General features: G+C 59.3%; 3 protein-coding genes across 13 annotated transcripts; 2 read left to right on the top strand and 1 right to left on the bottom strand.

Annotated features, from left to right (window-relative positions):
• Window positions 1–6: 6 nt before the first annotated feature.
• LMNTD2 (lamin tail domain containing 2) lies at window positions 7–5673 on the top strand. The gene is given in 16 exon segments (XM_079104636.1): window positions 7–103; window positions 1491–1676; window positions 1763–1915; window positions 2227–2314; window positions 2426–2581; window positions 2950–3021; window positions 3120–3202; window positions 3527–3795; window positions 4037–4092; window positions 4094–4128; window positions 4218–4407; window positions 4492–4608; window positions 4693–4889; window positions 5152–5267; window positions 5347–5399; window positions 5517–5673. Coding segments are annotated over 15 exon segments (1884 nt in total). The 5' UTR covers window positions 7–103; window positions 1491–1509; the 3' UTR covers window positions 5649–5673.
• On the bottom strand, window positions 5670–21682 carry LRRC56 (leucine rich repeat containing 56). 10 transcript variants are annotated; one of them, XM_079104635.1, is made up of 13 exons: window positions 20265–20532; window positions 18237–18424; window positions 16867–16954; window positions 15307–15367; window positions 10216–10312; window positions 9945–10145; window positions 9064–9247; window positions 8532–8693; window positions 8387–8451; window positions 8164–8221; window positions 8082–8118; window positions 7730–7863; window positions 5670–6557 (listed from the first exon to the last, which is right to left on the bottom strand). In XM_079104635.1, the coding sequence occupies exons 1-13, from the start codon at window positions 20416–20418 to the stop codon at window positions 6262–6264; spliced, it is 1725 nt and encodes a 574-aa protein (XP_078960761.1). In that variant the 5' UTR covers window positions 20419–20532; the 3' UTR covers window positions 5670–6261. The 10 variants fall into 10 exon arrangements, with proteins under 10 accessions (XP_078960761.1, XP_078960753.1, XP_078960759.1 ...); XM_079104627.1 differs by having other exon boundaries at window positions 7730–7848; XM_079104633.1 differs by lacking the exon at window positions 20265–20532 and adding exons at window positions 20553–21313; window positions 21430–21682 and having other exon boundaries at window positions 8082–8451; window positions 18237–18421.
• A 150-nt stretch (window positions 21683–21832) lies between these two features.
• On the top strand, window positions 21833–25091 carry HRAS (HRas proto-oncogene, GTPase). 2 transcript variants are annotated; one of them, XM_079104651.1, is made up of 6 exons: window positions 21833–21979; window positions 22807–22966; window positions 23215–23393; window positions 23534–23693; window positions 23789–23868; window positions 24576–25091. In XM_079104651.1, the coding sequence occupies exons 2-6, from the start codon at window positions 22856–22858 to the stop codon at window positions 24670–24672; spliced, it is 627 nt and encodes a 208-aa protein (XP_078960777.1). In that variant the 5' UTR covers window positions 21833–21979; window positions 22807–22855; the 3' UTR covers window positions 24673–25091. The 2 variants fall into 2 exon arrangements, with proteins under 2 accessions (XP_078960777.1, XP_078960778.1); XM_079104652.1 differs by lacking the exon at window positions 23789–23868 and having other exon boundaries at window positions 21835–21979.
• The last annotated feature ends 898 nt before the right edge of the window (window positions 25092–25989 follow it).

Below are 25989 nucleotides of genomic sequence, written 5' to 3'. Positions count from 1 at the left end.
GGGCGAGGGGCGAGGGGCGGGACCCGGGCGTCGCAGCTCCCTGCCGGCGAACCACGCTGAAGCGCGTCTGCAACTGTGGTCCGTGGGCGGCGCGTCTGGGCAGGTGTGAGGCCCAGCTCCCCGACCGACTTCCTCCGCAGCCTCCGAGCGTGGCAGGTCCACTTCCAGGGAGAGGCGCCGGATCACACAGCTCTGGAATGCGCCCCAGGGCAGAAGGGCCGGAGCCGCTCCTTCCTTCCCTGACCCACCGCAGGGGTTGGGCTCCTCGGGGCGGTAGCCCAAGACAGGGAGTTGGGGGAGTGTGAGCCCGCGCAGGAACCGAGGTGGAGCCCTGAGGGCAAGACAGAGCTGGTGGGCGCTTTAGCCCTAGTGGGGGAGGAGGCCCTCCCTGAGGCCGCCTGGGACAAAGGCTCGGGTCTCTTTGTGTGAGGCTCCTTTCCGAGGCCTTCCCACAGTTAAGCAGGCTTGAAGCCGCTCCTCATGCCAGCTGGGCGGTCAGGTCCCTTCAACCTCGTGGCCACCCACTCTGTCCAAGACGGTCACAGGGTGGGAGCCCTACCTTCCGCCTCCTATGCTCAGAAGGGGCGGGAACCAGAGGGAAGGTGGAACGTGTGAGTGACAGATGCTCCACCTCTAGGACTAGCTTGTCCTGGGGCAGAAGGATGGACTCCTTGGGAGGTAGCCTCTGTGTGTGTGAGTAGATGCATGTAGATGAGGCTTCCAGCTTGTGGGTACAGGAAGTGAGTGTCAGCCACTGAGGTCCGAGGCTGGAGGGAGGGTGTACCACTGCTGGTTAGAGTTCTGCACAGCCCCTCCTCTGCCTTTTCATCCCCATCTTGACTCCTTCACCCACAAGTCAGCTCAGAGTCCCAGTGTCTTCCACATTCTTAGGACACACCCACACCCTGATGGTCCCGTTTCCCCTCTCCCCACACCAGAGTCTCCAGGACTCACTAGTCACCGCTGCCAGCTAGGGAGGGACTGCAGAGACCCATGTGGTTCCCCAGGCCTGCCCAGCTTAGTCTCTCACATTCCCCAGCTGGGCCAGGCCAGAACTCACTGGAGGCCTTGGGTCGGCTTCTCCCTGGAGGTTCCTGGTCATAGCCCTTCCCCTTCTGAGTTCCAGTGTCCATGGCAACAGTAGAGAACCCTCTCTCCCCAGGCCTGCTAGGTAAGTGTTGGGGATGAGGCCCATGGTGGGGGGACACAACTGAGGGTCACAGGCAAACAGCCAGAACCTTTGACCCTTACTCTAGGCAAGGGGGACAGGAGGCAGCAGGAAATGTGGAAACATACTGTCTGGGGAGTGACCTGCTGCCTTGCCTGAAACACAGGCGAGGACACCCCCCGCGACCAGCAGGTCCTCATCCTGTGGGGCAGGCACACGTAGGCCTGCTCAGAGTGTGAGCCCTGGGAACCAGGAACCAGCAGAGCCCTATAGGGTGCATACCTGGGACAGAGACCACATTCAGCCCTATTGCCTCTCCCAGCTCTTGAGCAACATCAAGCATGGCCCCAGAGTCTGAAGAAAAGCAGGTGCCACAAGCCCCAGCAGGTGGAGAGCCAGTCATCGGTGATTTGGGGCCTCCAACTGGTACACCTACAGACACAGTGGTTCCCTCACGCTCCCAGAACACCAAGACCCACTCAACACGGTTGGCCTCTGGTCACCTGCAGTAAGGAGGGAAGGGAGGGATGGCCAGCCTCCTGGGCAGGACCAACGAGAGGGCCAGGCCTAATCAACAGAGTACTGGCATTACAGGTTGGCCCCTGAAGCACTGGACCCCCGCACCTTGAGGCTGCTGTGGGGGCAGCGAGAACTGGAGATCCAAGCACTTCGGTGGGCCATCCGAAATGGCCCTCATGCCCGGCACTGTCACATCCTGCAGGAGGTGTCAGGGCTTCCATCTGAGAGGTCAGCTGCAAAGTTCCCAGCCCAACCCAGCTCCTGTCCTGACCTAACTCCTGGTTTCTGCCCTACACCAACTCCAACCACTGCTTGGACTCTTACCTGACCTTTGCCTCTGACCCTAGTCCTTACCTAGCTGAGCCTCCACCCAAACCCTGAACATTACTGTGCTAATCTTGAGCACCTACCCTGCTCTGGCTGGTTGCACTGTGTGCCTTGGATATGACGGCAGTGGGACCCCTCATTTGCTGCTGACCTGACCTCAGAAACCCCAGCTGACCCAGAGGTGGGACTGCTGAGGTCGCCCCTCCTCCTAGGAGCTTCCACAGTCCAGACAAGTTTCTACAGGACCAGGTGGAGAAGCTGACCCTGGAGCTGAAAGCACAGAAGGAACAGGCCCAGCAGGTGAGGGGTGGGGTCAGGAAGTGGGCAGGGCCCTGCTGGGGGAGAGTGGGCTGGGCTTGGCCTGGTGGGTGAGGCTGCAGGAGGCCCCTAACCAGGTCGTTCCCTGAGCAGGAGAAGGAGCACTTAGAGGAGCAGCTGATGCAGACTGTCAGCATGCTGCAGCAACTGGAAGCCCAGCTGCAGGCCTTCCAGAAGTCCTGTCTCCTGCAGTTGGCCTGCTCCTCCTGGGTGGGCCGTGTACTGCGGTCCCAAACTGGCAGTGTGGAGGTGAGCCAGTGCCCAAGGCCCACGAGCCCTCCTACCTCCCAGGCACCCCTCCAAACCTTCCCTAGAACTTCCTAGGGCAGCCAGTATAGCTACTTCAGACAGGTGCCTCTGCTGGTGCTTCTGGCCTGCCTAGAAAGCCTGCCCCTCTCAGGCTACTTCTGCAGGGAAGAATCTGTGTGGTTTGCAGTTCCTCCTACCAAACCTACCCTGGTGAGGTCAAAGGGGGAGGAGTCTTTCTGGAAGGGGTGCTCTCTCTCAGCTTCTCCATGCTGGGCCTTTCATTTGGGGGATGGGTGCTGGAAACTGAACCCGGAGCTTGGTGCTCTACCACTGAGCTGATCTCCAGTCTTGGTGGTCTCTTCCTGCAGGTGGTTACTGCAGAGACTTTAATGGATTCCAGTGACTTCTCTGAGAGTGAGCAGGCTCCCACAGCTGGAGAGGTGAGCAAGGCCTCCCATATGAAGACTCTGCATGCCTGGCCAGGATTCTGGAGCTCAGCAGGAGGGGAGAACCACAAGCTATGTTGCTTTCTGGCCAGGGTTTCCGGCTGGAGGATGTGGACTGGAACAGCATCGCCCACCGGTACCCCAATCTCTTCACTGATTCCAGCTCAAGGCACAAGTAACTGCACTGGGCCCGACTCCCCAGGGGCCAGGGGAAGTGGGGGGGGGGGGGTGTTGCCATGGCAGAAATGGACCAGGTACCTGTTTTATCCTTTGGTGTCTCCAGACAAATCATATAATCCCTCCAAGCCTCAGCTCTGATCTTAGAGTGAATTAGGGACGGAGAGAAGGGGCTCCTGGGCGATCACTGCCCTGTCATGAGCTGGGTCTGGGTCCTGGGCACCCAGAGCACAAGCTGAATTACCTCCTGCTTTGGGAGGCTAGACAGGGCAGAGCTGGGTCCTGGGAGCCAGAGCATGCGCTGACTAGAGCTTGGCCTCAGGCAGCCCCAGCAGTCCCCATCACTGGAAAAGGGGGGCTCAGACTCCCCTGCCAAGCACATGGAGAAACAGTCCAGGAGCCTGGAGTGGAGCTCCTTGCCCTGTGTGGGCACCAGCAGCTCCGGAGGTGCTGGCTCTGACTCTAGCAGCTGCCAGCTGGTCCTGCGTTCTGGAGTGCAGAAGGCAGCCGAGTACCCACCCCAGGCAGAAGGCTTGACATCTTCAGAGCAGATCCCCACAAGGGCCTGGAGCTTCAGCAGAGATTCTGAAGGTGGAGTGGGGCGCATCTCTTGGTCATCCTCCTGTACCCCTCCAGCTTCCTCCAGAGCCCTAAGCCAGGTCCTTTAGCCCCTAGGGTCCAGCCACCCCTCCTGCCCGAGGTCTGACTCCTGGCGCTGCTCCCCTCCCGCCTGGACCCCACCTGCTGCAGGCCTGGTCTGGCCTCACAGGGGACATCCCCATTGGACGATCCCTGTGAGGGCCTCCCTCCCCGAAAGAGCTCCTTTCCCTAGATCTGAAAACCCACTCACCACCGCTCAGCAAGCCCGCCTGGGAGCCCTGCACAGCCAGCCCCTGACCACCGCCGTGTCAGTCACCAGTTGAGGTGAGGGGGCTGCCCGGGCAGGACCCCTCAGGCAGCTGTCTGGGCGGGCGGAGCCCGAGTGTGAGGCACAGCACCGCCTCCGCCCCCAGCCCTGCTGGCTGCTGCCTGAAGATAGTGACCGTGAGCCGCCGCGAGAAGTTCATCCGCGTCCTCAACCAGTCGCTGGAGCAGACAGTCGACCTGACCGGGTTCGTGCTGCAGCAGCTGGCGGGCGACTTCCCGGTGTGCCTGTACCGCTTCCCGCCCGGCACCCTGTTGGCGCCGCAGCACCACATCACGGTGCGCCCTGCCCTCCGTGAGCCCATGTGACCAGACCAGTGTCTGCCCAGGCGCCCCTCACCCAGTGCCCCTTGCCATTCCCAGGTGTGGGGGGAGGGGCCCAGAAGGACCGCGAAGCAGCCGCGCTGGGCCTCGGGTCAGGATGCCTTACAGTTCCACTGCGGCCGGGGCCGCACGACACTCCTGAATCCCGAGGGCCAGGTTAGTGCGGCCCCAGCCCAGGGGTGGGCTCGGGTAGGCCTCGCGGGGTGGGGGTGAGCAGAGCTGCCCCTTCTGGCCCCGTAGGTCCTCAGTGAGCACCAGACCCCACACCGTGTGACCTCGGGCTCAAGGATCTTCACCGACAACACTGACTGGTCCATTGACCGCTTCCCACTCTCGAAGGCTCAGCCTAGTGCTGACACAAGCGGATCCCAGCGCCGGCCTCGACCCCCACGCAAAGGCCGGGTGCGCAACACCAGAGCCCGGCGCCAGAGACCCGGGTGGGCATCACAAATCCCTGTCCTGCCTCAGCAAAACCCATCCTGGATCCCCTTCACGTGACCGCCACCACCCGCTGCCTTCTAGGCCCCGCCTCCAGAGAACCACTTCCCTGACACTGCTCTCCGGTGTCACTACCGACCTTGCCAGCCCCGCCAGGAGTTGTCCCGGACCCCTGCAGGCCCCTCCCCCTCCCCAGGCCTGGAACCCCTTCAGTGCTCTCTTCCTAGTGGGCTGTGGCCTCACAGCCCCCTTGCCTCCCAGGATGCGGGACATCTTACCACTCCTAAGAACCTGCCAGCCTTTCCGCCTGCCGGAAGTGCCAGTGAGGCCAGAGAACACCCAATCTAAGACTCTTGGGCTCCTGCCTGCCATCCCTGGTGAGCAAGCTGGGTCCTAGAGGGAGGGGTGAGTGGGAAGCAAGAGGACTAGGCTGACCTCAGTCACTGCCCCAAACAGAGGCAGGGCTTTGCCCCCAGGATGGCTCCACCAGGAGGGAGCACAAGGTCCAGGTGAGTACATGCACGCCCTGCTCTTCCTGGTTCCCACTGGCATGCCAGCCATTCCTCCCCACCCACACCCACACCCACACCCTGCAAGCACAGATCTCAGGCCCTGATGCTCCCCAGGTGTGCCGGAAAAACGTGGACCGAAGCTGCCCCATGGTGACCCTGTCAGTGCAGAGCACAGCTGAGAGTAGATATGGCTTCCGCTTCCTCAGCTGCCCCCCCATCACTGTGGACACAGGCCGGCGGGTGTAAGGCAACAGGACCAGGCAGCAATGCCAGCTGCATAATTTATTGAACCAACATTGCCTACAAAGTAAACTGCATTTCTGTACACCTGAAAGTCGAAAATGATTCTCCTGTGTTTTGGGGCATCATGCCCCAAGAGGAGGGACTTGCACCTCCCAGCCTCTCAAGGGGAACCACACAAATCTGCCAGGGATGGGAGGCCTGGCTTTGCCCAAGGCAGCCTAGGGCCAGCAGCTAGGACTCTGGGCTGCTTGGAGCCCTGAGACACCTGGAGAGCCCAACTCCAGGTCCCTCCACCTGTCTAGGCCTGCCCCTGACCCAGGCCTGCCCCTTTGCGCATTTCTCCTGGGAAGGCTAGGCCCTGTGGGAGGGTAGGCAGCTGAGGCGTGAGGGGGAGCTTGGGCTCTCCCTGTCCTGGGACCTAACCTGAGTCTGGCCTCTGTTGCCTGCTGGCTGGTTGCAACCCAGGATTCCCCTTCACTAGGGCCAGACCCACTCTCCACCCCCACACCTGTCCAGATGCTCCAGGGCCTGTGAAGACATAGCCCTCCTGGGGCTCCCATGACCTCACCGGCACCCCTTGGCCCCAGTCCAGGCAAGCCTGGCAGTGGGTGGGGGCTTACACTAAGGGTGGGAGTGGGTGGGGGCGATAGGGTTCAGGTGGGGCAGGTAGCAGAGGCCTGGATGTCTGGCTGCTGGATCTCACGTTGGCTTTGGGTCTGGGCACCCCTGGGCTCGAGCACTGGGGCCTGAGGCCACCTCCAGGGCTCCCACCCGGGTTGCCCAGGGCTCTGAGCCTTCGTCCTCTGAGAGGCAGGTCTGCAGATCCCCTGGGGGAGCCGCTGCCAGAATCAGGCGGCATTGGGTACTTGGGGGGAGATGGGATCAGGTGACAGTCCAGGGTCCTGGGAAGCTCTGAAAAGCAACGAGAGGCAGCAGCATGTCAGAGGCCCCGCCAGACAAGCAGCTACCCTGTGGTCCTACCGGACAGAGGTAGGGGGTGGCTTGCAGGGGGAGGTGGCACTACAGGCTGCAGTGCCACCATGGCCCTCACAGGTGGGAGCACCCCTGCCTCCCAGGCCACCCTGTTCCCCGCTTCCTGAGCTCCCCAGGGAAGCGATGGACCCAGTCCTCTGACCTGCTTATACCAGCCCTCTGGGGCAGGCAAAGAGGCCACAGGCCTGGACTCTGACTTTGGGTCATCTGGGTCCAATCCCTGAGGCCCAGCTCATAGGCTGGTGACCTTAGGCCAGTTCCTAATCTTCTGTTGTAGTGTGAGGCAGGAGGCCAGGGTCACCCAGTGCCCACCTGGACCTGGCACTGTCCCATAGTGCCCTACCTCATCACTCCAGCTACCCCTCCTCCTGGCCACCCTGCTGCCCTCCTTCAACTGGGTTGTCAGCTGTGGTTCCCTCCAGCTGTCTTGGGCACCCTGCCCAGGTACCAGCCAGCCCATGGAGGACAGAGGTTTGATTGCCTTAGTGGCCCCCCTACCTGGCCCCAAAAGTCGTTCTGCTGACCTTTAAGCCTCTGCTTCTATTGCCACTGCCTGTCCCTCCCTAGGCTTGTCTACCGATCTGGGTTTCGGCCTTTCTGCCTTGAAGCCTGGGTACTCTGAAGCCAATGTCCCTTAGGCAGAGCCCTGCCTGGCTTAATTCTGCACCTTTTCAGCCCAGCATAGGTCCTGTCTGGGATGAGGTCCCTGCCATGGACTCCCAGGTACCCTGGTGGCCTCCCACCCACCCCTGGCCTTTTATCCACTCCCCTGAGACCTGGGCACATCCAGTGGGTACATTTGCTTGTAGATGACCCTGGCTCCTATGTCCCCCATGCCAGTATGCCTCATTTTTGATGTGGACTTCTCTGGACTTGGTCAACACCCCTGATGGAATGCCTTGCTCTCACCCAGCCCAGGCAGCCTTGAGGTCCAGTGACCTCCCACTCCAGGAGAGACCTTCCTGCATAGCCCCTCCCAGAATCCAGATGAGGAAGGGGGCACACTGGCACAGGCTGTTCTCAGGTTTGGGGCCCCTGTCCCCAGGTGGGCAGTACCTGACAAGCGGATCACCCACCTACAGGGAAAGTACCTGTGGCCAGGCTCATGGGACTGGGGAAAGTCTTGGGTCCAACCTGGTCCTCTTGCTCTTCAGGGGACCTCTGTGGGTCCTGGGGGGCTGCAGCCGCTTCCTGCTGGGATTCCATCTTCCTGTGGGGATGGGGACTGAGGTAGGGAGAGGGGGAAGCTGCAGCCTTGCCTGTCTTGGACCCAGTTCCAAATGGTGTGAGAGTGAGATGGTTCATCAGCCTCAGGGCTCTGTGACCAGCTTCTCAGATCATCTGGTGTCCAGTGGCTGTTCAGTCAAGGCATCCAGCCCAACCCCAACCCCCACAAGATAGAGGACGCACAGTGGAAGGACTGGGCAGAGAAGGAACACCCACCACAGGCCATGCTCCCTCCAGGCCTGAAGCCCCACCATGGGCAGGAGGTCACAGGTGTCTGCAGGTCCAAGCCCTGGGGTGGAGGGGCTGGTGGCCAGATGTGACTTGTGTGGAGGCAGCTGCTCCACAGGTGCCCAGTCCTGAGGAGGAAAAGGGCTGTCGTGGGAAGCATGGCCTTGAACTGGCCGTAGGGAGAGGCATTGAAGCCAGAGCCCTGGGCTCTGGTGCGTGGTGAGGGAAGGACTCTGGATGCTGGTACGTGGTGGGCCAAGTCTCCACCCACTCTGAGGGGTGGAAGGGTATACCTGGTTCTGACGCCTACGTCCCCTCAGGCCTCTGATGGGGTTCCCACAGAGGACTTGACCAGCACCTGGAGAAAGGGTGTGTGATGGGTCTGCTTTGGGGTCAAGGGGCTGCAGAGTCAGCTCCAGGCTGGGGTGGGTCAGTTACCATGGGTGAGGTTGCTGGTGTGGTCTTCTGGGGCCAGGTCCTTTGGAAGCAGGCATTCAGGCAGGGGGCCCCCGGGGACCCACAGGGACAGGGCCCAGGGCTTGGTCTCAGGTAGGGAGAGTGCTGAATCAAGTTTCCGCATAGTGGCTCCAAAGGAAACATCTGCCCAAAGTCAGAATCAGAGGTCACTTGGGCCCATGCCAGCTGGTCAGCCCCAGTCCACAGAACATAGCTCTCATGCCCGAGAATCTGTGAGCCCTAGGCTGGCCTCCCTAATGGCCCTTTTCTTTCCAGAGAAACCTTCAACTCAGCCCTGTCTCCCTCTCTGCAGATGAATGGGGAAGCCCACTGGTGTTCATCACAGGGACAGCACCCTGGCCTGGAGGCCAATGTGCATGTTCTGGGGCCAAGGGTCAAGGCTGGAGGAGGGTGTGAGATGCAGCTATCCACCCCGGAGCAGCCTAGGATCTGGGGGGCCTCCCCGGAGTAGGTGTTGCAGCACAGGGCAAGGTTTCCAGGGTGTCTGCCTTACCCTGTGGGGGGAGGAGACTATCCAGCACACGGCCTTCCTTGATGGCCTCCTTCACCATGAGCCAGTCCTGGCTCAGCTCCTGGGTGGCAGGCAGGTCAGTGTGCATGGTGGACACCTCGTCCAGCACTTGCAGCTGGGGGATGAGCTTCCTCACCTCCACCCTGTAGTTATAATCCTGGGGTGCCTGCAGGATAGAGGGAGAGGGGCAGCAGGCTTGTGTCCATGGGCCATTTAGGCCACTTGTGTTCTAGAGCTCCAGATCCCTGTGCGGCAGGCTACAGAGGTCAGAGTGACCCTGCTGAACCCAAGGGACAACAGGGACTAGGTTCGTGCCCATCTAGGATGTGTGACTTCACTCTCCAGGCCCATGCCAGAGTCCAGTGGGAGCTGCCCTGGGCTCAGGTTTCTGGCTCAGCTGAGCAACCTCTGTGTACTGATAGGACCCTGGTCCTGCAAGTAGCACCACCAAGCGGCAGGGGTTGGTATGGGCAGGGTGGGGTCAGGACCTTCGGGTCCAGTGCTCGCCAGGCCTGGCGTGGGTGTGGCAGTCCCGTGCCCAGCACGCCCAGGTCTGTTACGTGAGTGTGTGCCTTCGTGGGGTGCAGTGGGCCGGTGGGGGTAGAGGTGGTCGGTCATATGTGTGCATGTGCTTCTGTGTGGCTCTGTGTGACCTGTGCGTGGATCCCACAGGGCTGTGTGCCTGGGCTGGGCAGCATGGCACGTGCATGTGTGATCCTGTGGGGTCTGGGGGCTGGCTCAAGAGGGTGCCCTGGCTGCACTCAGGCCTCCAGTGACAGAGAGGTGGAGCTCACCGCAAAGAAGTCAGGGGCTGCAGTGGACACAGAGGCCCTTGACCTGTGGGCCCCTCCCAGCACGCACACCTTGTTGGAGTGGCCAGGAGCTGGCTGCAGGCACACCAGGTTGCCCTCCAGGGTGAGTGTGGTGAGCCTTGGGCACAGCCGCAGGCAGCCCACCTGCCCCAGGTCCTCCACACTGTTGCCCTCCAGGTCCAGCACCTCCAGCTGCTCCAGCAGGCACAGCGGGCTCAGGTCCGAGATACTGTTGTAGGAGACGTAGAGTTCCTGGGGCAGCGTGGGGACTTCAGCTGGGTCTGACCTGGCTCCACCCCCACCCCAGCAGACACAGACCCACCTTTAGCACCGGGAAGGAGCCAATGCCGTCCAGGTCTGTCAGGCCACAGCGAGCCAGCCACAGCACCTGTAGGTGGCTCAGAGAGGTGCCCAGGTCTCTGCAGAAGGCAGGCAGGATGGTCAGTTTGTCCTGGGTGAAGGGCCCTGCCTTTGGCCAGTGAAGGCCTTGTGCCCTGCCCACCCCCAGTCTGGTTCCCTTTTTGACCTGCACAGGGCAGCCTCCCACTGAGGAGGGGCTCTGGTTCCCTCCCTATTGGTCCCTCCTGGTCTCTGGCATGGTCAGCGTGTCCCCCACCTGCTCTGATGCCTGGAGGGCCTGGGCCTGGCCCAAGGGAGTTGTCTCCACCCTGGACGGCTTGACCCAGCCGTACCTGCTACCCACTGCAGTCCCTTCCTGCCCAGCCTCTGCTGCAGTCCCAGGGCCTGCCTGTGTCCTGCAACACACCACAGGGGTCCACATGCCACTGAGAGCCGCTCTTGCCCCTCTCCCTGTGGGACATTCTTCCCTCAGCTCTGCAGTCCTGGTCTGCTCCCTTCCTCCCTGTGCAAAGGCCTCAGTCTCAGGTTCTCTGTGGACAAGTGAGACTCCTCCACAGCTGGGCAGCATCTTTGGCTCTTCCTCCAGTGCCTGGCTTCCCTTCGGTTAAGCCTTACCCACCACGTGGCCTTTCTGGTGGGTCTTTACTTTTCCTGCAGTGTCCCAGTCTCCATAACTGCTTTAGTCTCTGTCCTTCATTTACAAATTCACTGTTTATCCTGTCTATTGCTTTAAATGGTTTTCCAAAAACCTCTTCCCTAGCTGGAATTTGTGCCAAGTGCCTCCTTCAGGAAGGCTCAGACTCCATTCAGCTCTAACTGCTGGCAGGTTCCCTTCAGGGCCACGCCCTGCCACTTTCGTGGTGTGAGAGGCGTGGTCCTCTCTGCCTTCCCACCAGGCACCAGCATTGTCTCACCCTCTTTGGTTTCAAGGGTTTTCATGGGGGAGTCTGAGGAAAGCCTCACTTATGTCCTTACAGGCAACCTTGACCTCTTTTTATCTTGTCTGCCCAATTTTTTGCCTTTACCTGGAAGTCCAGTGATTTCATTTATGGTGCATCTCAGAGCCAGCACCAGGCTTGGCCCTCCTTTCCATCTGCAGGTGAAAGACTACTTTTACTTCTGACAAGTGTCCTGTACTCCTGACCTGTTTTTCTGGTCTACTGTTTCAGTTCACCTCTGCAAAGATTGGCCAGTGCATGAATCTGCTCCATCTCCCTCTCTGCCACCTCCTGAACTCCATTGGTGGACAATGGGTATGCTCCTCATCCCTGTCTTCCAGGTAGCACTGCTTTTCCTGGGTGTCGCCTTCAGGCAATCAGTCGGGGGACCCCTGGGAGGTCTAGTGCTTTGGTCCGCCCCTTCAGAGCCTGCACCCTCTTTCCTTAGCAGCCTGTGGTTCAGAGCAGTCATGTGGCTAGGCTAGCTGCAAGGCAGTGGGTGGCTTTGGTTTCTTCTGGTGGCCACATGACTCCTCTTGTCATGGAGCACCAAGGAACAACTTGGATCAAATAGGAAAATTATAAAATCCTCCAAACTAATGACAGGAAGCAAAGCACATGCCATTTGTGGGTCCTGCCCAAGGTAGCAAGTGAAGAGAAATCCAGGTCTTTGAATGGATTTATCAAAAAGCTAGGAGGGTTAGAACAACTGAGCCAAGCATTCAGCTCAGGGTGCTAGAGAGAGAACTGCATCAACAAAACCAAGGAGGGTCTGATGGAGTAAGGATAAGCCAGCTACAACCACAGGAACCACGGAGAAGATGGACATCTCCTAACAGACCCCTGCAAACTGACCAAGGATAAGAAAAGAGATGATGCAGATAGATTTGTACAATTTAAAAAGGGGCACAATGAAAGCCACAGCAGCAATGTAAGGTCGCAAAAGACCGCTGTGAACAAGTGTGCCCCAGTGGCTTGGAAACTAGAGAAGCAGTGATGACAGACACAGAGAAGGAGGTCAGACCAACAGTCATTTAGGAATCTCTGGCTCTGAGCACATTTTAAAAGTATATTCTAACCATCGTGGAACAGATAATTTCCATATTTTAAGATGAATTTTCATATAAGAAATTTCAAAAAATAGAGCAATTGGCTGGGTGCAATGGTGCAGCCTGTGATCCCAGGGACTTAGAGGCTGAGGCAGAAGGACAAGCTTGAGACCACCATCAACAACTTAGCAAGACCCTGTCTCAAACTGAAGGGAGACTGAGGGTATACTTAGTGTTAGAGCACCTGCCTAGCATGCATAAGCCCTGGGTTTACTCCCCCGTAATAAAAATAAAATAAAAGAGTAATTTTTAAAAGAACGAAAAACAGAAGAGACACTTCGTCAGTCAATTCTTGATTCCAGAGCCAGAAAATCACAATACTAGGAGATAAAAGGACCATGCTCATGGAAATAGAAATGCAACTGCTAAGTCAGTGTCATTTTAACATCACAGTGAATCCAAAACAAGTCAAGACAGTCCAGTGGTGTCCATGTGGGTGACAGGACGAATCACCACCACTGCCTGTACCAAGGGAACTTCAGTCCCAGCTGCCTGCAGGGCAGCGGCACCTGTGCTCATGTGGACAGATGTGACTGCAGGGAGGAGGGCCAACCTCTGCCCTGCCACCCTGAGCCAGCCAGGAGGCCCTCAGCCACCACGCTGCTGTCCACACAGTCCTGACAGCCTGGCTGGGGCAGAGAGCCGGTGCTGTCAGGCTTCGCTGCCACAGCGACAGTCACACAAGAGCCCCAGGTGAACTAGCCACATGTGGGAACGAGGACAGGCGCTCAGCAAGACCATCAGACACAGCTGAGACACACAAACAAGACAACCAATCAACTTCTATTGATTTTGGGGGAGGGATTACAGGAACATGCACTGTGCTTGGGTGTTTCTCTTGATTTCTAAAAGCAATTCTAAGTCAATATGGCATTTCATTATATTTGCAATAAACAACTAAAAACACAACAGAGGGACTGGGGCTGTGGCTCAGTGGTAGAGCACTTGCCTAGCATGTGTGAGGCCCTGGGTTTGATTCTTAGCACCATAAATGAATAAATAAATAAATATCTATTGAAAATTAAAGAATATTTAAAAGTACAACAGAAACAAACCTGTATTCAAGACCCAACGTACTGTGCCCTGGGGATTCATTCAGTCCTGCTTCAGGGAAGATACTGCTTCAGAGGAGCTAGTGCCCCCAAAAGCTGTCCCAATGTTGGGGGTTCTGGCTGGTGTGATCACAGCCCTACCCTCTTGCCAGGGGCTGGAGGGGACACTGTGTGATGTGGCTCTTGCCACAGTGCATGAGGGAGAAAGGTGAGGAGGTTCTGCCTGCTCCTCCCAGGGGACAGGTGGGGCACGCCCCCTGCTCGCGGTGAATGTCCCCCAAAGTCCTGTGCTGGCAGAGACCAGCAGAATAGAAGAGAAGACAGATGCAGATCCATATAGCTACGATTATCTGATTCTCCACAAAGATGCCAAAAGCATACACTGGTGAAAAGACAGCCTCTTTCATAAAGGGTGCTGGGAAGCCTGGTTATCCACATGTAGAAGAGTGAGACGAGAACTTCATCTCTCTCCCTGCACAAAAGTCAACCCAAAGTGGATCAGAAGACTCTGAATAGACCAGAAACTATGCAAGTCCTAGAAGGAAGGTAGCTTTCAGACTCAGCAATGACCTTCTCATCAGGACCCCTGAAGCTCAGGAGTTGATGACTGGGATGGCATCAAATTAAAAGGCTGTTTCACAACAAGGGAACAGTAGGACTGTGAAGAGAGAACCTCCCAAATGGCAGAAGATCTTTGCCAGCTACTCTTCTGACAGAGGATTAATATCTGGAATATTAAAAAGAACTCAAGGGGCTGGGCTGTGGCTCAGTGGCAGAGCACTTGTCTAGCATGTGTGAGGCCCTGGGTTTGATTCTCAGCACTGCATATAAATAAATAAAAATAAAGGTCCACTGACAACTAAAAAATAAAAATAAAAAAAATTTAAAAAAAGCAACCGCAAGGTTGCATAAGAAATACCTTTATCATCTCAACTGGAAATAACAGGATATGGCATATGGAGCTGATTCAGATGAGTGGAGAACTTTCCAGAATTTTGACCGAAACTCCCCTGCCTTAAGCTGCTGGGCTGGAGCACACAAGACTGGTAGCATTTTCATAAAACCTCCTTTGCTCAAATCCCCAAACAAAGTCAGATATTTCTTTAGTTTGTTCTTTCCACTTCAATGAGATAAAAACCGAAAGCTTGTCTCTTTTTGAATGCCGTCCTTTGAGCTAACTGTTCCGAAGCTCTGATGTGTGCCAGGCCTGCTTCGGGAGAGGACTGCTCTGTGTGGTCTGTGATCTGGCCCTTAGGGAGGGTGGTGCCCACCTGCTCTCCCTGCCAGGATCACCAGCCACCTGCCCTGCTCTTGGCCTCAGAGTGCGGCTGACACCCAGGGCTGCAGCGAGGGTGTGGGGCCCCAGGCCCCCTCGAGTCTCGCTTGGCTTTGGGGTATCTGCTAGAACTCCCTCACTGGTTGGTGTCTCTTGGTAGAGGTCAGTGAGCACCTTTGGGCTTGTCAGCCAGAGGACCCGTTGTTCTCGCCCAGTGTCCACAGGACCTAGACCTGGTGGCTCTGGGTTTGCTCCTCACTCCCACGTGGCAGCCAGCGGGGGTGAGGAGAGTCACATGTGCTAGAGTCTGGCCCCACTGGGTGGATGCATTAGGGCCAGGGCCAGAAGCCACAGGACCCCAGGGGAGGGCACCTGGGGAACCGGGCTGAGGGCACGGGCCTCGTCTTCTCAACAGGGATCCTCAGGAAAGACCCTGCCCTGGAGACACCCCCACCTGGGAGGGAGCCCCCACCCAAAAGAGTGTCCCAGTGCCCTTCCTCCCACCGCAGGGCATCAGCAGTATGGAGCCTGTCTCCCTGGCAGCCAGCAACTTGAGGCTGAGCTCCGGGCTGCATGTCTTTGTCCCAGTCCAGCACCTGCAGACCAGTGCCCCAGCCTTTGCTTCACCACCCCAGCCCCACTGGCTTGGAAGGACCCCCACACAGGCCCTTCACTCACCTGAGGGAGCCCAGGCGGCTGCCGTTCAACTTCAGCTGGTCCAGGTTGGGCAGGTGAACTCCTGTGGGTCACAGGAGGGAGTGCTAGGCCCGGCTCTCACCCTGCCAGCCTTGCCCACACATTCTCCCCAGGCACCAGCACCCCTCGGCCCTGCTGCTCCCCAGTGCTGTGGGACCAGCCTCTGGGCAGAGCACCTCTCCAAACTGGAGATTGTGCTGTCCGCCAGTTGTCCCCTGCAGCAGAGATGGGCAGGCAACACAGGTGGATCCTTGGGTCTGGAGGCTCCTCGAGCCATCAGTGGGCCAAAATGAAGCAGGTGCCTGTGGTCAGGGCAATGCAGGCTGTCTCTGCAAGACTGAGAGGCCAGTGGAGTCCGTTCCCGGAGAACGGAAGCCATGCTGGTGTGGGTGGGGCTGGCCCCTGAGCTGCCTCTCCTTGCCTGCCCACAGCCACCCGAGCACCCACCACAGTCCATCAGCACACAGCCCCAGATGCCAACTCTCAGCAGGCACAGGAGAGTCCTGTGAAAGGGTCCATATTCTGATATGTCTCAGGACTAGACACTGGCCCTGCAAGATGGCCTCAGAACCATAGAAAGAAGGGGTGGGGCTGTGGGTGCAGCCACTCCTGCTCCCTCGGGCTGCCCAGCAGAGTGCTGTACTGAGCAGACGAGGGTTTGACAGGACCATCCAGGAAGAGGCACGTTTGACCTCACGTGTCATCAGAGAAATGCAAGCAAACCCACAGTGATCCTGGGCAGCAAGATTCTTTCGTTTGGAGGACTGATGAAATCTGAATAAAGTCTGGGGCTTCGGTAGGAGCGTGTCAGCACGGTTTCCTGACATCACTGGCGTGAGAGAGGAAGTGCCCCACCTCAGGAAGCCCTGACAGACAAGCACCACTCCACCAGCCATGTGGTCCTGCCCGGCACGGGGGCAGGAGTGATCCGCATACGGAGCTGAGGTGCAGAGGCTCCAGTCCCGGGGGCTTTGTACTGTTCCTGCAATGCTTCTGTAAATCCGGAATTACTATTATTTTGGTACTGTGGATTGAACCCAAGGGTGCTTAACCACTAAGCCACATTGCCAGCCCTTTTTATTTAGAGACAGGGTCTCAATATGTTGCTTAGGGCCTCACTAAGTTGCTGAGGCTGGTCTTGAACTTGTGATCCTCCTGCCTCAACTCCCTGAGTCATTGGGATCACAGGTGTGCACCACCTTGCCCAGCATAAATCTGGAATTATTTCAAAATAAGTTTTGGGAGCACCTGCCACTGAGGTGTGGTTTCTTGTGGGCACTGTTTCGACCTTCACTACTGTGCAATGCTGGCAAGGGCATTGGAGCATAGTCCTTCTGGAGGGTGGTTTGGAAATATGAATCAGCCTAACCCTCTGCCCATGCCTGGGCGCTGGGGCCAATCCTGAGGAAGTGTGCAAGCCATCCAAGGTGTCTCCCAACATCGCCTGCACAGCCAGAAAGAGGTCTCATAGGGTGGCTAGCTTCGACCACAGCAGGGCAGGGCAGGGCAGGGCAGGGCAAGCCCTGGACAGGCAGTGCTCACCAAAATTTCCCAGGCTGTTCTCACGGGTGTCCACACACATCTCCAGCACCCGCACCAGCCGGAGGTCGTCCACCTGGGCCAGGACCTGCTGCAGATACCAACAGGGTTGTCACTACCCCCATTTCCATCACACCTGGCTGTGTGCTCTGTGAGGCCCACTGGAGCAGGGGACATGTACTGCCCTGACTCACCACCTTGACTTGGGCCAACAGGCCTGGCTGGTGGAGTGCACATGGATGTGACTTGAGCAGAGGTTGTGACTGGGCTTGGTTGGAGGCCACTGCCACAGAAGGCCTTCCCTCAGTGTGCAAGCTCTAAAGGAGAACAGACCCCGAGTAGTGGGACCTGGGAGCTAGCTCTGCTGGGCAGCCGGCCACAGCCTGTGGCAGGCAAGTCTGGGACCCAGCTGGGCATCCTGCTGTGCTGGGTCTCCTCAGAAAGACTTCTTCCTGTGTTGCCATGCAAGTGTTGTCTCCCAGGATCCTGGGCTCCCACCTGTTGTGGAGTTAGTGGGAACCTCTGAGCACTGACTGTTCTGGACGTGGTAGGCCAGTGGGTCATTTTGAGGGATGGCCTGGATGATGGGTGATGCCTGCACCTGATGGGGTCCTCTCCCCCAGGACGGTCAATGGTGGGTGAGAGGTCCTGCATCCTGGGAGCTACAGGGTTTCCCAGGAGGACTCTGCAGACCTTCTGGAACTCAGGGTTAGGGGTGCGACAGTAAGTTCTCATACCAGTTTTGGGAAAAGCCTTCATCTGATGCCCAGGCACAGTCAGTGCACTGAGCATGGCCCCCATCTCAGCCTAAAGGTCTGATGTTTGGGAGGGGGCATGAGAGCCCTAGCCCAGGAGAGCAGGCCACAGGCCATCTCCAAACTGCCCAGGGGAAGCACTCCAGTGGGGGCCCTCATGTCCAGCCAGCTGCCTACAGGCACAGCCTCCTTTTCCTCCTGATCCTCTGCACCTTGCTCTTCTGATGGCCTGCCTGCCTTGCCACCAGAGCACTCACTTCTTCAGTGAGGGCCTCCTCTGACTCTAGGACAGTGGCCTCAGCAAGCACTTACAGAATCCTGGCCTGGGGTTGGGCTGGGGCTCAGTGGTAGAGTGCTCACCTGGCATGTGTGAGGCACTGGGTTCGATCCTCAGCACCACATATAAATAAATAAATAAAGGTATTATGCCCACCTATTAAAAAAAAAAAAAAAAAAAAAGAATCCTGGCCTGGTTCAGGGCCTGGGAACATCTATCATCTGAGGCTAGTGGTGCTTTGGGGCCTGGGCTGAGGGCAGGCTGGATATCAGCAGAAAGGGGCCCAGGATGTCACCTCCTACAGGCCCCTGTGGCTAGAGCCCCTGGCCTCTAACACTTACCAGTCGAGCAGGGGACAGGTGCTCCACCAGTTGCTCCCTGTAGCTGTCTCCATGGCTGCCCAGGGCCTTGCTCTGTGGGCAGGGGTTGTGCAGGCCCTGCCAACTCAGCTCCCGTACATGGACACTGGCTGTATGTGGCTGAGGACCCTGGGATCCATTCCAGGCTGGGTCCATCCACATCCAACCTGCTGGGAGAGGCAGAAGGACCTCCAACTTTCTGTTCCTGCCTCCATCTGAGGCCCAGCAGAGACCCCTACATAACCCTGACAGGGCCCTGCACACAACCAGGGTCCTAGCCTGGCCTGGCCTAAGGGGCTTGGCTTAGCTTTAGCCCATCTGGTAGCCTCAACATCCCTCCCTTAGCTTTGACTTAGGCCCATTGCCCAGGTCAGTGCCCTCAGGGTCCATGAAGGCTGTGAGCCAAGAGGAACTGGACTGGCTGCAGCAGTGACCAGCAGCAAGCTGTTGCCAACAGGCTCCCAGGCCACCCCAGGCCCTGGGCTGTGTATCCTTCTTCATTTGATGGTTTCTGAGCCTGGGCCAGGACCGTGTCTTCATCCCCCATTCCCCCTGCACTGGCTGAGCCCCCACCTACAGGTGGCTGCTTTCTGCTGTGGGTCAAATAACTGGGTAAGGGGTGGTACATGTCCCAGGCAATGCTTGTAAGAGAGTCAGGTTAGCCTCCTGTCCAAGTCACTGTGCCCTTCTGGACTGGGCCAAAGTCAGAGAACCCAGAAACAAGCAGAGTCAGAGATGGTGTCAGTAGGGTCTGGCCCTGCTGCCCCTGCTGAGGAGGAGTCTGGCCAGCTGTCAAGGAGGAAGGAGGTGACCAGGGCTTTTTCTGGATCCCCCAAAGAAAATGAGGACTTGGTCTTCATCTAAATTCTGTTTTCATTCTGAATGGGTGTCCAAGAGGAATTGGTCCAAAAGGGCCATTCTCCTGGAAAAGCTTCATAGAGAAACAGCCCCTCACCAGGCTCACCATGTGTTCTCCTTAAACTCCAGAAGCTATGCCTGGTCCCAGACCCCGGACTCAGGATCTCTGGGCTAGAGCCAGAACTCCACCCAGACTGTTCAGTGTCCTTCTCCCTAGCCATCTTCCTGTCCTGCCATCCAGGCTCGACTGACCCCTCTCTTGCACTCCCTAGCTGCCCTTCCTAAATTTATTTCTTTGATAAGATGACCCCTTCTGTGACCCTTCTGGTTTAATATTTATTCAGGTGAGTGCATGCCTCACCCACAAAATGTAGGCCCCATGTGGGCTAGACATTCTCTTGCTGTGTCCAGAGGGCACAGAAGAGGGCACTAAAATTTCTGTGGAAGGAATCAAACAAGGCTTAAAATCTTCTGGCCACAGCTTTTATCTATTAACTTTCTGTGGACATTCAAGATTCATGCTCTCCTTTGTGTCTGCAAGTAGACCCTGAGCCAGGGGAGTAGTGGTCAGCTGGGTTTAACAGCAGTACTGGAAGGCAGTGTTGGCCACTGGGACAAGCTGCCCAGGCTTTGTGGGTGTTGGTGGCCCAATCTGCAGAGACCATATACTCACAAAAGAGTCTCATGGACTTTGCAGCCAGAGTCGCCCCTGTGGCCTATCTCTAGCTTGAGCAAACCCCAGTCTGCAAGAAGAGCCCCACTGTGCCCCCTAGAAGGTGTTGCGGCCTCCATCCTGGGCTGCCAACTGTAGGCCTTGGAGGTAAGCACTGGCTGCTTCTAAGCCTGAGAGCATCTGGCCCAGGGTCCTGCCCAAAGCCACGTCTGGAGGGCGGAGTGCAAGCACCTTGGAGTCCAAGGCCCTGCGTTGAAGGTTGTGATGCCAAAGCCTCCATTAGACTCCCAGTTCAGGCACTGTCCCCAAACTCAATGCACTGTCCTGAACCTGCCGCACTGAGCCTGCCTGGTGCCCAGTCTGCCCTGAACTCCATGCCCTGCAAGTTGGAAACCTGGGTTTCTCAGTCTCCACATCCCAGCCCAGTGCCAGATCCGGGCTCATCAGCAATGAGGTCTCTTCACCCCTCCATCTCTTACCCTGGGGAGTTCTGAAGGCAGAGCAGAGTAGGTCCCAACCCCTGCAAAATTTCTGCCCAGGGGCAGCGATTATGGCCCCTCCTGTCCCTGACGAGGGGTCCTCTGTCCACGATTTGGGGTCGGTCCTAACAGGGCGAGGGGTGGTGGGTGGCATGGTCAGGAGGCCATATTTGATATTGGGGGCAGTGGCTGGGTCTCCCACTGGCTCAGCTACTTGGTCATTTTCCACCACCTGGCCCAGGTTTCCCGTGGCATGAGGAACATGGCGAGGCTGCGCCCAGCTCTCACCTTAAGGGTGGGCAGGGTGCCCGGCCCTGCGGGCGCGGCCCTGGGCCCCTCTGCCGCGGGCGCTCTCTTGACTTGGAGCTGTTCTTTCCGCCGCGTGGTTGCGAGTTCTGGAGTCATGGCAACGGGGCGGGGCCTCATTTGAATACCCAAATATTCACGAGCCAGGGCGTCTCGGTTCCGCGGCTGAGCCCCGCCCCCAAGCAACCGTTGCCAGGGTACACGGCGGGGACCCCGCGTGGCCCACTTGGGCCTGCGTAGAGATCCGCGCGCCTGCCAGGTGGGACGCCTTGAGGCCGCCGGTGCTGATCTGGGGAAGTGCGGCCGGTCCGCGGCGGAGGGAGGGTGTCAGCGAGCCCGCCGGCGAGGGACGCCCGGCCCGCTGTCAGCCGCCTCCTAGCCGCATCTGCGTGAGCGGGGCTCGGACCTCCGACGGCACCTGGGCGCAGAGGGGCCGCAGCAGCAGAGGCACGGGGCAGCGCGGCGCTGCCGGACTGGCGCCGGCCTCCGAGTCACACCCTGTCGGTTTTCCGATGGGGAAAAGCATGTGCTTATACACGTTTTGGAAACTTCAAAAAATATAAAAACGTCTTTTGCGTCTCGAGGAGACAAGTGCACCTCTGTGTGTGCGTTTTGGGGGTACGCCTCACTTCGCCTCCCCACGGTAACTTCAGGGTCGGGCTGCCAGGTCCGTTCGTCCTTGGGTCACACTGAGTTGCTGCACCGCGGAACCTGGAGCTCGGGGTGCTCTGCCTCCGCTTCACCTACCGAGAGGGGTATAGCATAGCAGACCCGCGGCCACCGGGGGGCGCCTGGCAAACCCAGCCTTTTCGAATTCAAACCCCGAGCACCAGCGGTGCTGGTCCTTCCTGAGGCTCACCATCACCTCTCCCCCACTCGCGGCCTATCCCTTCCGCCGTCGGGCCCTGGGGCCTCCGGGTCGCGAGCACGCCTGTGAGTGGAGGCTCCCGGGAGAGGTCTCCCCAACAAGTCCCTCCCGTTCCCGGAGGAGCCTCGCGCTGCACCAGCTCCCGGTTCTCTGCTCCCGGAACTCGCCTCCAGGAGCGCAGCCCCAGGGCCGCTGCGAGACGCCTCCCTCCCCGACTCTCCCGGAAGCGCCGCAGGCCTCGGCTACTGACAGACGTGCGGCTCAGCCAACCGCAGCAGGGAGGGGCTGGGCGGCCCTGGGGTGGGGCGCGGCCAAGAGTGACCAATGGTCAGCCGCGTTAGGCTGACGGACGGGCGCGGGCGCTGGGGAGGGCGGGGCGAGCGCGGGCCCGTCTGAGTCCCGCCGCCCGCGCCCGGCGCCCGCAGCCCGAGCCGCACCCGCCGCGGACGGAGCCCATGCGCGGGCCCAGCAGGCGCCCGCCCGCGCCCCCGCCCCACCCCGGCCCCAGCCCCGGCCCCCGGGGCAGTCGCGCCAGTGAGCGGTGAGTGCGGGCGGCGGCGCGAGTTCAGGTGGGCGCGGGTGGCGGGTGCGGACAGCGGGCGCCTAGGGTCCGCGGCCCTTTCTCGGCCCAGGCCGCCCTGGGGCCGCGCGCTGGGCCAGGCGCCGCCCCGGCCCGCGGGAACGCGGCGCCTGTAGCCATCTCGAGCCGGCCCCACGGCCGAAAGGACACCCCCGGGGCCTCGGCCCCAGGCCCTCCGTCCCGCTGTCCTGGTGCCTCCTCTGTTCCCACAATCGCTTGCCTCCCAGAACCCCTGCCCTTTCTCTTGGGATCCTCCCGGCGGAAGGACCCCTGCTCTTGTCGTAGGACTGCGCCCAGTCCTAGTCGGCCCTTCCCCCGCCGCTGGGCAGCACCTGGCATGCAATAGGCGCTCAGTAAATACTTGTCGGATGCACCAACATGCCGGCGGGGAGCCCCTTGTCGACTGGCACTGGCCTGCCTGGGCACGCTGCGGCCAGCCGTGGCAGGACCTGTTCTGGGGGGTGGCCTCAGCCCTCAGGCGCCTCCAGTTTTGCTTTCTGCCTACCCAGCAAGTTCTAATTTGGGTGCGTGGTTGGGAGAAGCTCTCAGCTGTCAGCCCTGCCTTGGGGACCTGCTCCCGTCTTCCTCACTCACCCATTTAGGACCTTTGGGGAGAGGCAGGGGCTCTTTCATTCTGTTGGTGTTCTGTTGGAGGTGCCACACGTGAGGGGCTGGGCCACTGACCTGGCTGCCCCTGCCTGCTGGATACTGGGGGTTCTTTCCTTCAGATGCCCCTCCCAACAGCTTCAGGTAGCCTGGGCCTGGCTGAGCATGGTCCTCCTTGGCAGGTGGGGCAGGAGCTCCTGCAGTGCCTGGAGTGGCAGCCCCTGAGGAGCAATGACGGAGTATAAGCTTGTGGTGGTGGGCGCTGGAGGCGTGGGGAAAAGCGCGCTGACCATCCAGCTGATCCAGAACCACTTTGTGGACGAGTACGACCCCACCATAGAGGTGAGCCCGGATCATTTGGCCTGGGCCTGGTGGCAGCCATGGGCAAACCCGGGACAGGCCCTGGGCAGCTGAGTTTGGACACAGCCAGGACTGGGCCGGCTCTAGGCCCCAGTCCTGCAGGTGGCATGGTCCTGTCTCCCAGCTGCTCCAGTCTTGGCACCAGGGGCACGAGAGGTGCAAAGGAGGGGCTGACCCTGCAGACTCCAGGCCAGGAGGAGTGCGGGTCCCTGAGCCACATCCTCCCGCAGGACTCCTACCGGAAGCAGGTGGTCATTGATGGGGAGACATGCCTGTTGGACATCTTAGACACAGCGGGCCAGGAAGAATACAGTGCCATGCGGGACCAGTACATGCGCACCGGGGAGGGCTTCCTCTGTGTGTTTGCCATCAACAACACCAAGTCCTTTGAGGACATCCATCAATATAGGTGAGCCAGCCCAGGAGCCCTGGCATGGGCAGGGCAGGGAGGCTCTGCATCCAGACAGGGGTCTCCTGCTCTCTGTCTGCATGTCCTGGGTGCAGCCACATTTGTAGCCCACCAGCTGGCTCACACCTAACCCCTCTCAGGGAGCAGATTAAGCGGGTGAAGGACTCCGATGATGTGCCCATGGTGCTGGTGGGGAACAAGTGTGACCTGGCTGCGCGCACGGTGGAGTCTCGGCAGGCCCAGGACCTTGCCCGCAGCTACGGCATCCCCTACATTGAGACGTCGGCCAAGACCCGGCAGGTGAGCAGCTTCCCCTCTCACAGCCAGCCACAGGGACTTGCCCCACTCGGCCCCAGCCAGGGAACAGTGCTTACTGCCCCTCTCCCTCAACACAGGGCAGCCGCTCTGGCTCTGGCTCCAGCTCCGGGACCCTCTGGGACCCCCGGGACCCCTGTGACCCAGCGGCCCCCACGCTGTAAGTCTCCCCAGATGGCAGGGCAGTGAGGGAGGAGAGGGCCAGGGTCTGGGCTTATGCCCTGCAGTCCTGGGCTGACACAGCTTTAGGGGAGGTCCATGGAGAGAGCTGCCCTGAGCCAGGCCGGAGCGGTGACCCTGGGGCCCAGCTTTTTCTGTCCCAGGAGCACCCCATGGTCACCTGTTAGTCCTGAGCCCTTAGTGGGGCTACTGGGGACATCGGCCATAGCTCAGATAAGAATTGGGTTAGGGTATTCAAGCCTTCACCCAGATGGGGATGTAGGAGGATCCTGGGCCGGTCTGACCTTTGGGGACTATTCAGAAGTGAAGCCCTATGGCTTCCAGATGAACAAGGCCTAACTGTGTGGCTTGGAGGCCTGAGGAAGTGGCTAGTGAGTCTTGGACTGGGATATTCCTCAGGTCAAGGAAGGAAGTCCCTCACCTAGGCAGGGATCTCCAGGTCTCCTCCCTGCCAGAGCCCCAGGCAGAGCCCCCACACAGTCCCTCTGTTCCCCAGGGTCTCAGGTCTTTTCCCGGCCAGATCCTCTTGACCCCTGATGCAGTCCCTCTGTTCCAGGGTGGTGGGTCACAGGTCTCTTCTGAGCCAGGCCCCTAGGCAGAGCCCCCACCCAGTCCCTCTGTTCCAGGGGTCTCAGGCTCCTCCCTGCCAGGCCCCCCTGGCCCCTGATCCAGTCCCTCTGTTCCCAGGGCGTGGAGGATGCCTTCTACACACTGGTGCGAGAGATTCGGCAGCATAAACTGCGGAAGCTCAACCCACCCGATGAGAGTGGCCCAGGCTGCATGAGCTGCAAGTGTGTGCTGTCCTGAGGCCAGGTGAGGCAGGGCCCGGCGAGCTCTCAGGGCACGGTGTGCATCCACTGTGACGGCCTGGGCTCCCGATCCTGCCAGCCCCCGCCTAGGGCGTCCTTTGTGCCCGCCCGGCACAGGCTCAGGATGAGGAGGTGCCGGATGTGGGCAGGAGGTGCAGACAGAAGGAAGGAGGAAGGAAGAAAGGAAGGAAGAAAGGAAGGAAACGCTGCTGGCACCTAGCCAGCCCAGGGACAGTGGACAGAGGTGACCGAAGACCCTCCCATGGACGTTTTGCAGACTGTCATGGACTGTCCTGAACGCCACTGGTACCCCAGCGTCCAACTCCCCTCTCAGTCTCCCTGGGCCCCTGTTGGGCACAGGTTGAATCACAGTAAATTATTTGGTGGTCTTGGCTCTGGTGTCTGGCTGAGGGCAGGAGGCTGCTGTGCTGTGACCTCACGTGAGGATGTGGGCACCTGGCTGTGTCCAGTTCAGCCTTGCTGAGGTCTTTGTGAGGGAGGCTGGTAGAGGCCACCAGCGGCCTGGGTTGGACTTCCTTTCCTCTGCCTGCCCACTATGTCTGCCTCCTGCAGAGAACTCTGGGTACTGTGGGGACTGGGAGGTCTTAACTATAGGCCCTCTATGGACTTTTAACTAACCAGGGGTCCTTGAGGACAGCGGCAGGTGAAGGGATACCTGGCCTCCGCAGCCCACACCTGCCCAGTGTCCTACAGTCCTGTGACTTGGGGCAGTGGTTCTCAGATTCTGGAAACAGGGTCCCAGTACTGTCTGCCCAACCTCAGGTCTCTGCCTCCTTGTCTGAGGGTGGGAACTGCCCCATCTGTTCCTGCCCTCACTCTGGAGTGGACAGTTCTTTTCAAGCCACTTAGGGTCACATTGTGGCCGTGAGGAACACCTGAAGACCCAGGTAGCCACAGCTCTCCAGGCAGACTTGCTCTTCCTTGGACCATGTCCCAGCAATGGTCATAGTCACGGGGACTCTGTCCTCTGTGTCCCCATTCTAGCTGCTGGGGGCCCACAGTGGTCCTGGTGTCCCTCCCCTTCCAGGGCCTGCGTTGAGGCTGGTTGGGCCATTGTGGGTCTGAGCTTGGGTGGTGGGAGGTCTCTACCCAGGGGAGTGGGATGCAGAGCTCGCAGCTGGGCAGATGGGCGGTGGGATCCTGCACTCATCTTCCCCACTGTCCAGCTTCCCTGTCCTGTCTGGGCTGCAGGGCAGCTTCCCAGGTGCTGCCCTGTTCCTTCACTGTGCCCTGGGGCAGATACAGGGGCCCCTGTGGGGGAGGTCTTTGCC

Source organism: Sciurus vulgaris (assembly GCF_902686455.1).
Source record: "Sciurus vulgaris genome assembly, chromosome: 11".
NCBI classification, from domain to species: Eukaryota; Metazoa; Chordata; class Mammalia; order Rodentia; family Sciuridae; genus Sciurus; species Sciurus vulgaris.
Note: the sequence above shows the minus strand (reverse complement) of the source record. Positions and strands in the feature narration are given on the sequence as shown.

What these genes read in the sequence shown, in the direction of transcription:
- LRRC56 (XM_079104626.1), bottom strand. Translation starts at nt 20,418, where the DNA reads ATGCCACCCACCACCCCTCGCCCTGTTAGGACCGACCCCAAATCGTGG. An exon ending in ACCTGTCCCCTGCTCGACTG is followed by an intron (nt 16,955 to 18,236) that starts GTAAGTGTTAGA and finishes TGGTATCTGCAG; the next exon opens with CAGGTCCTGGCCCAGGTGGA. An exon ending in TGGAGGGAGCATGGCCTGTG is followed by an intron (nt 7,864 to 8,081) that starts GTGGGTGTTCCT and finishes TCCCTACCTCAG; the next exon opens with TCCCCATCCCCACAGGAAGA.
- HRAS (XM_079104651.1), top strand. Translation starts at nt 22,856, where the DNA reads ATGACGGAGTATAAGCTTGTGGTGGTGGGCGCTGGAGGCGTGGGGAAA. An exon ending in AGTACGACCCCACCATAGAG is followed by an intron (nt 22,967 to 23,214) that starts GTGAGCCCGGAT and finishes ATCCTCCCGCAG; the next exon opens with GACTCCTACCGGAAGCAGGT. An exon ending in GACCCAGCGGCCCCCACGCT is followed by an intron (nt 23,869 to 24,575) that starts GTAAGTCTCCCC and finishes CTCTGTTCCCAG; the next exon opens with GGCGTGGAGGATGCCTTCTA.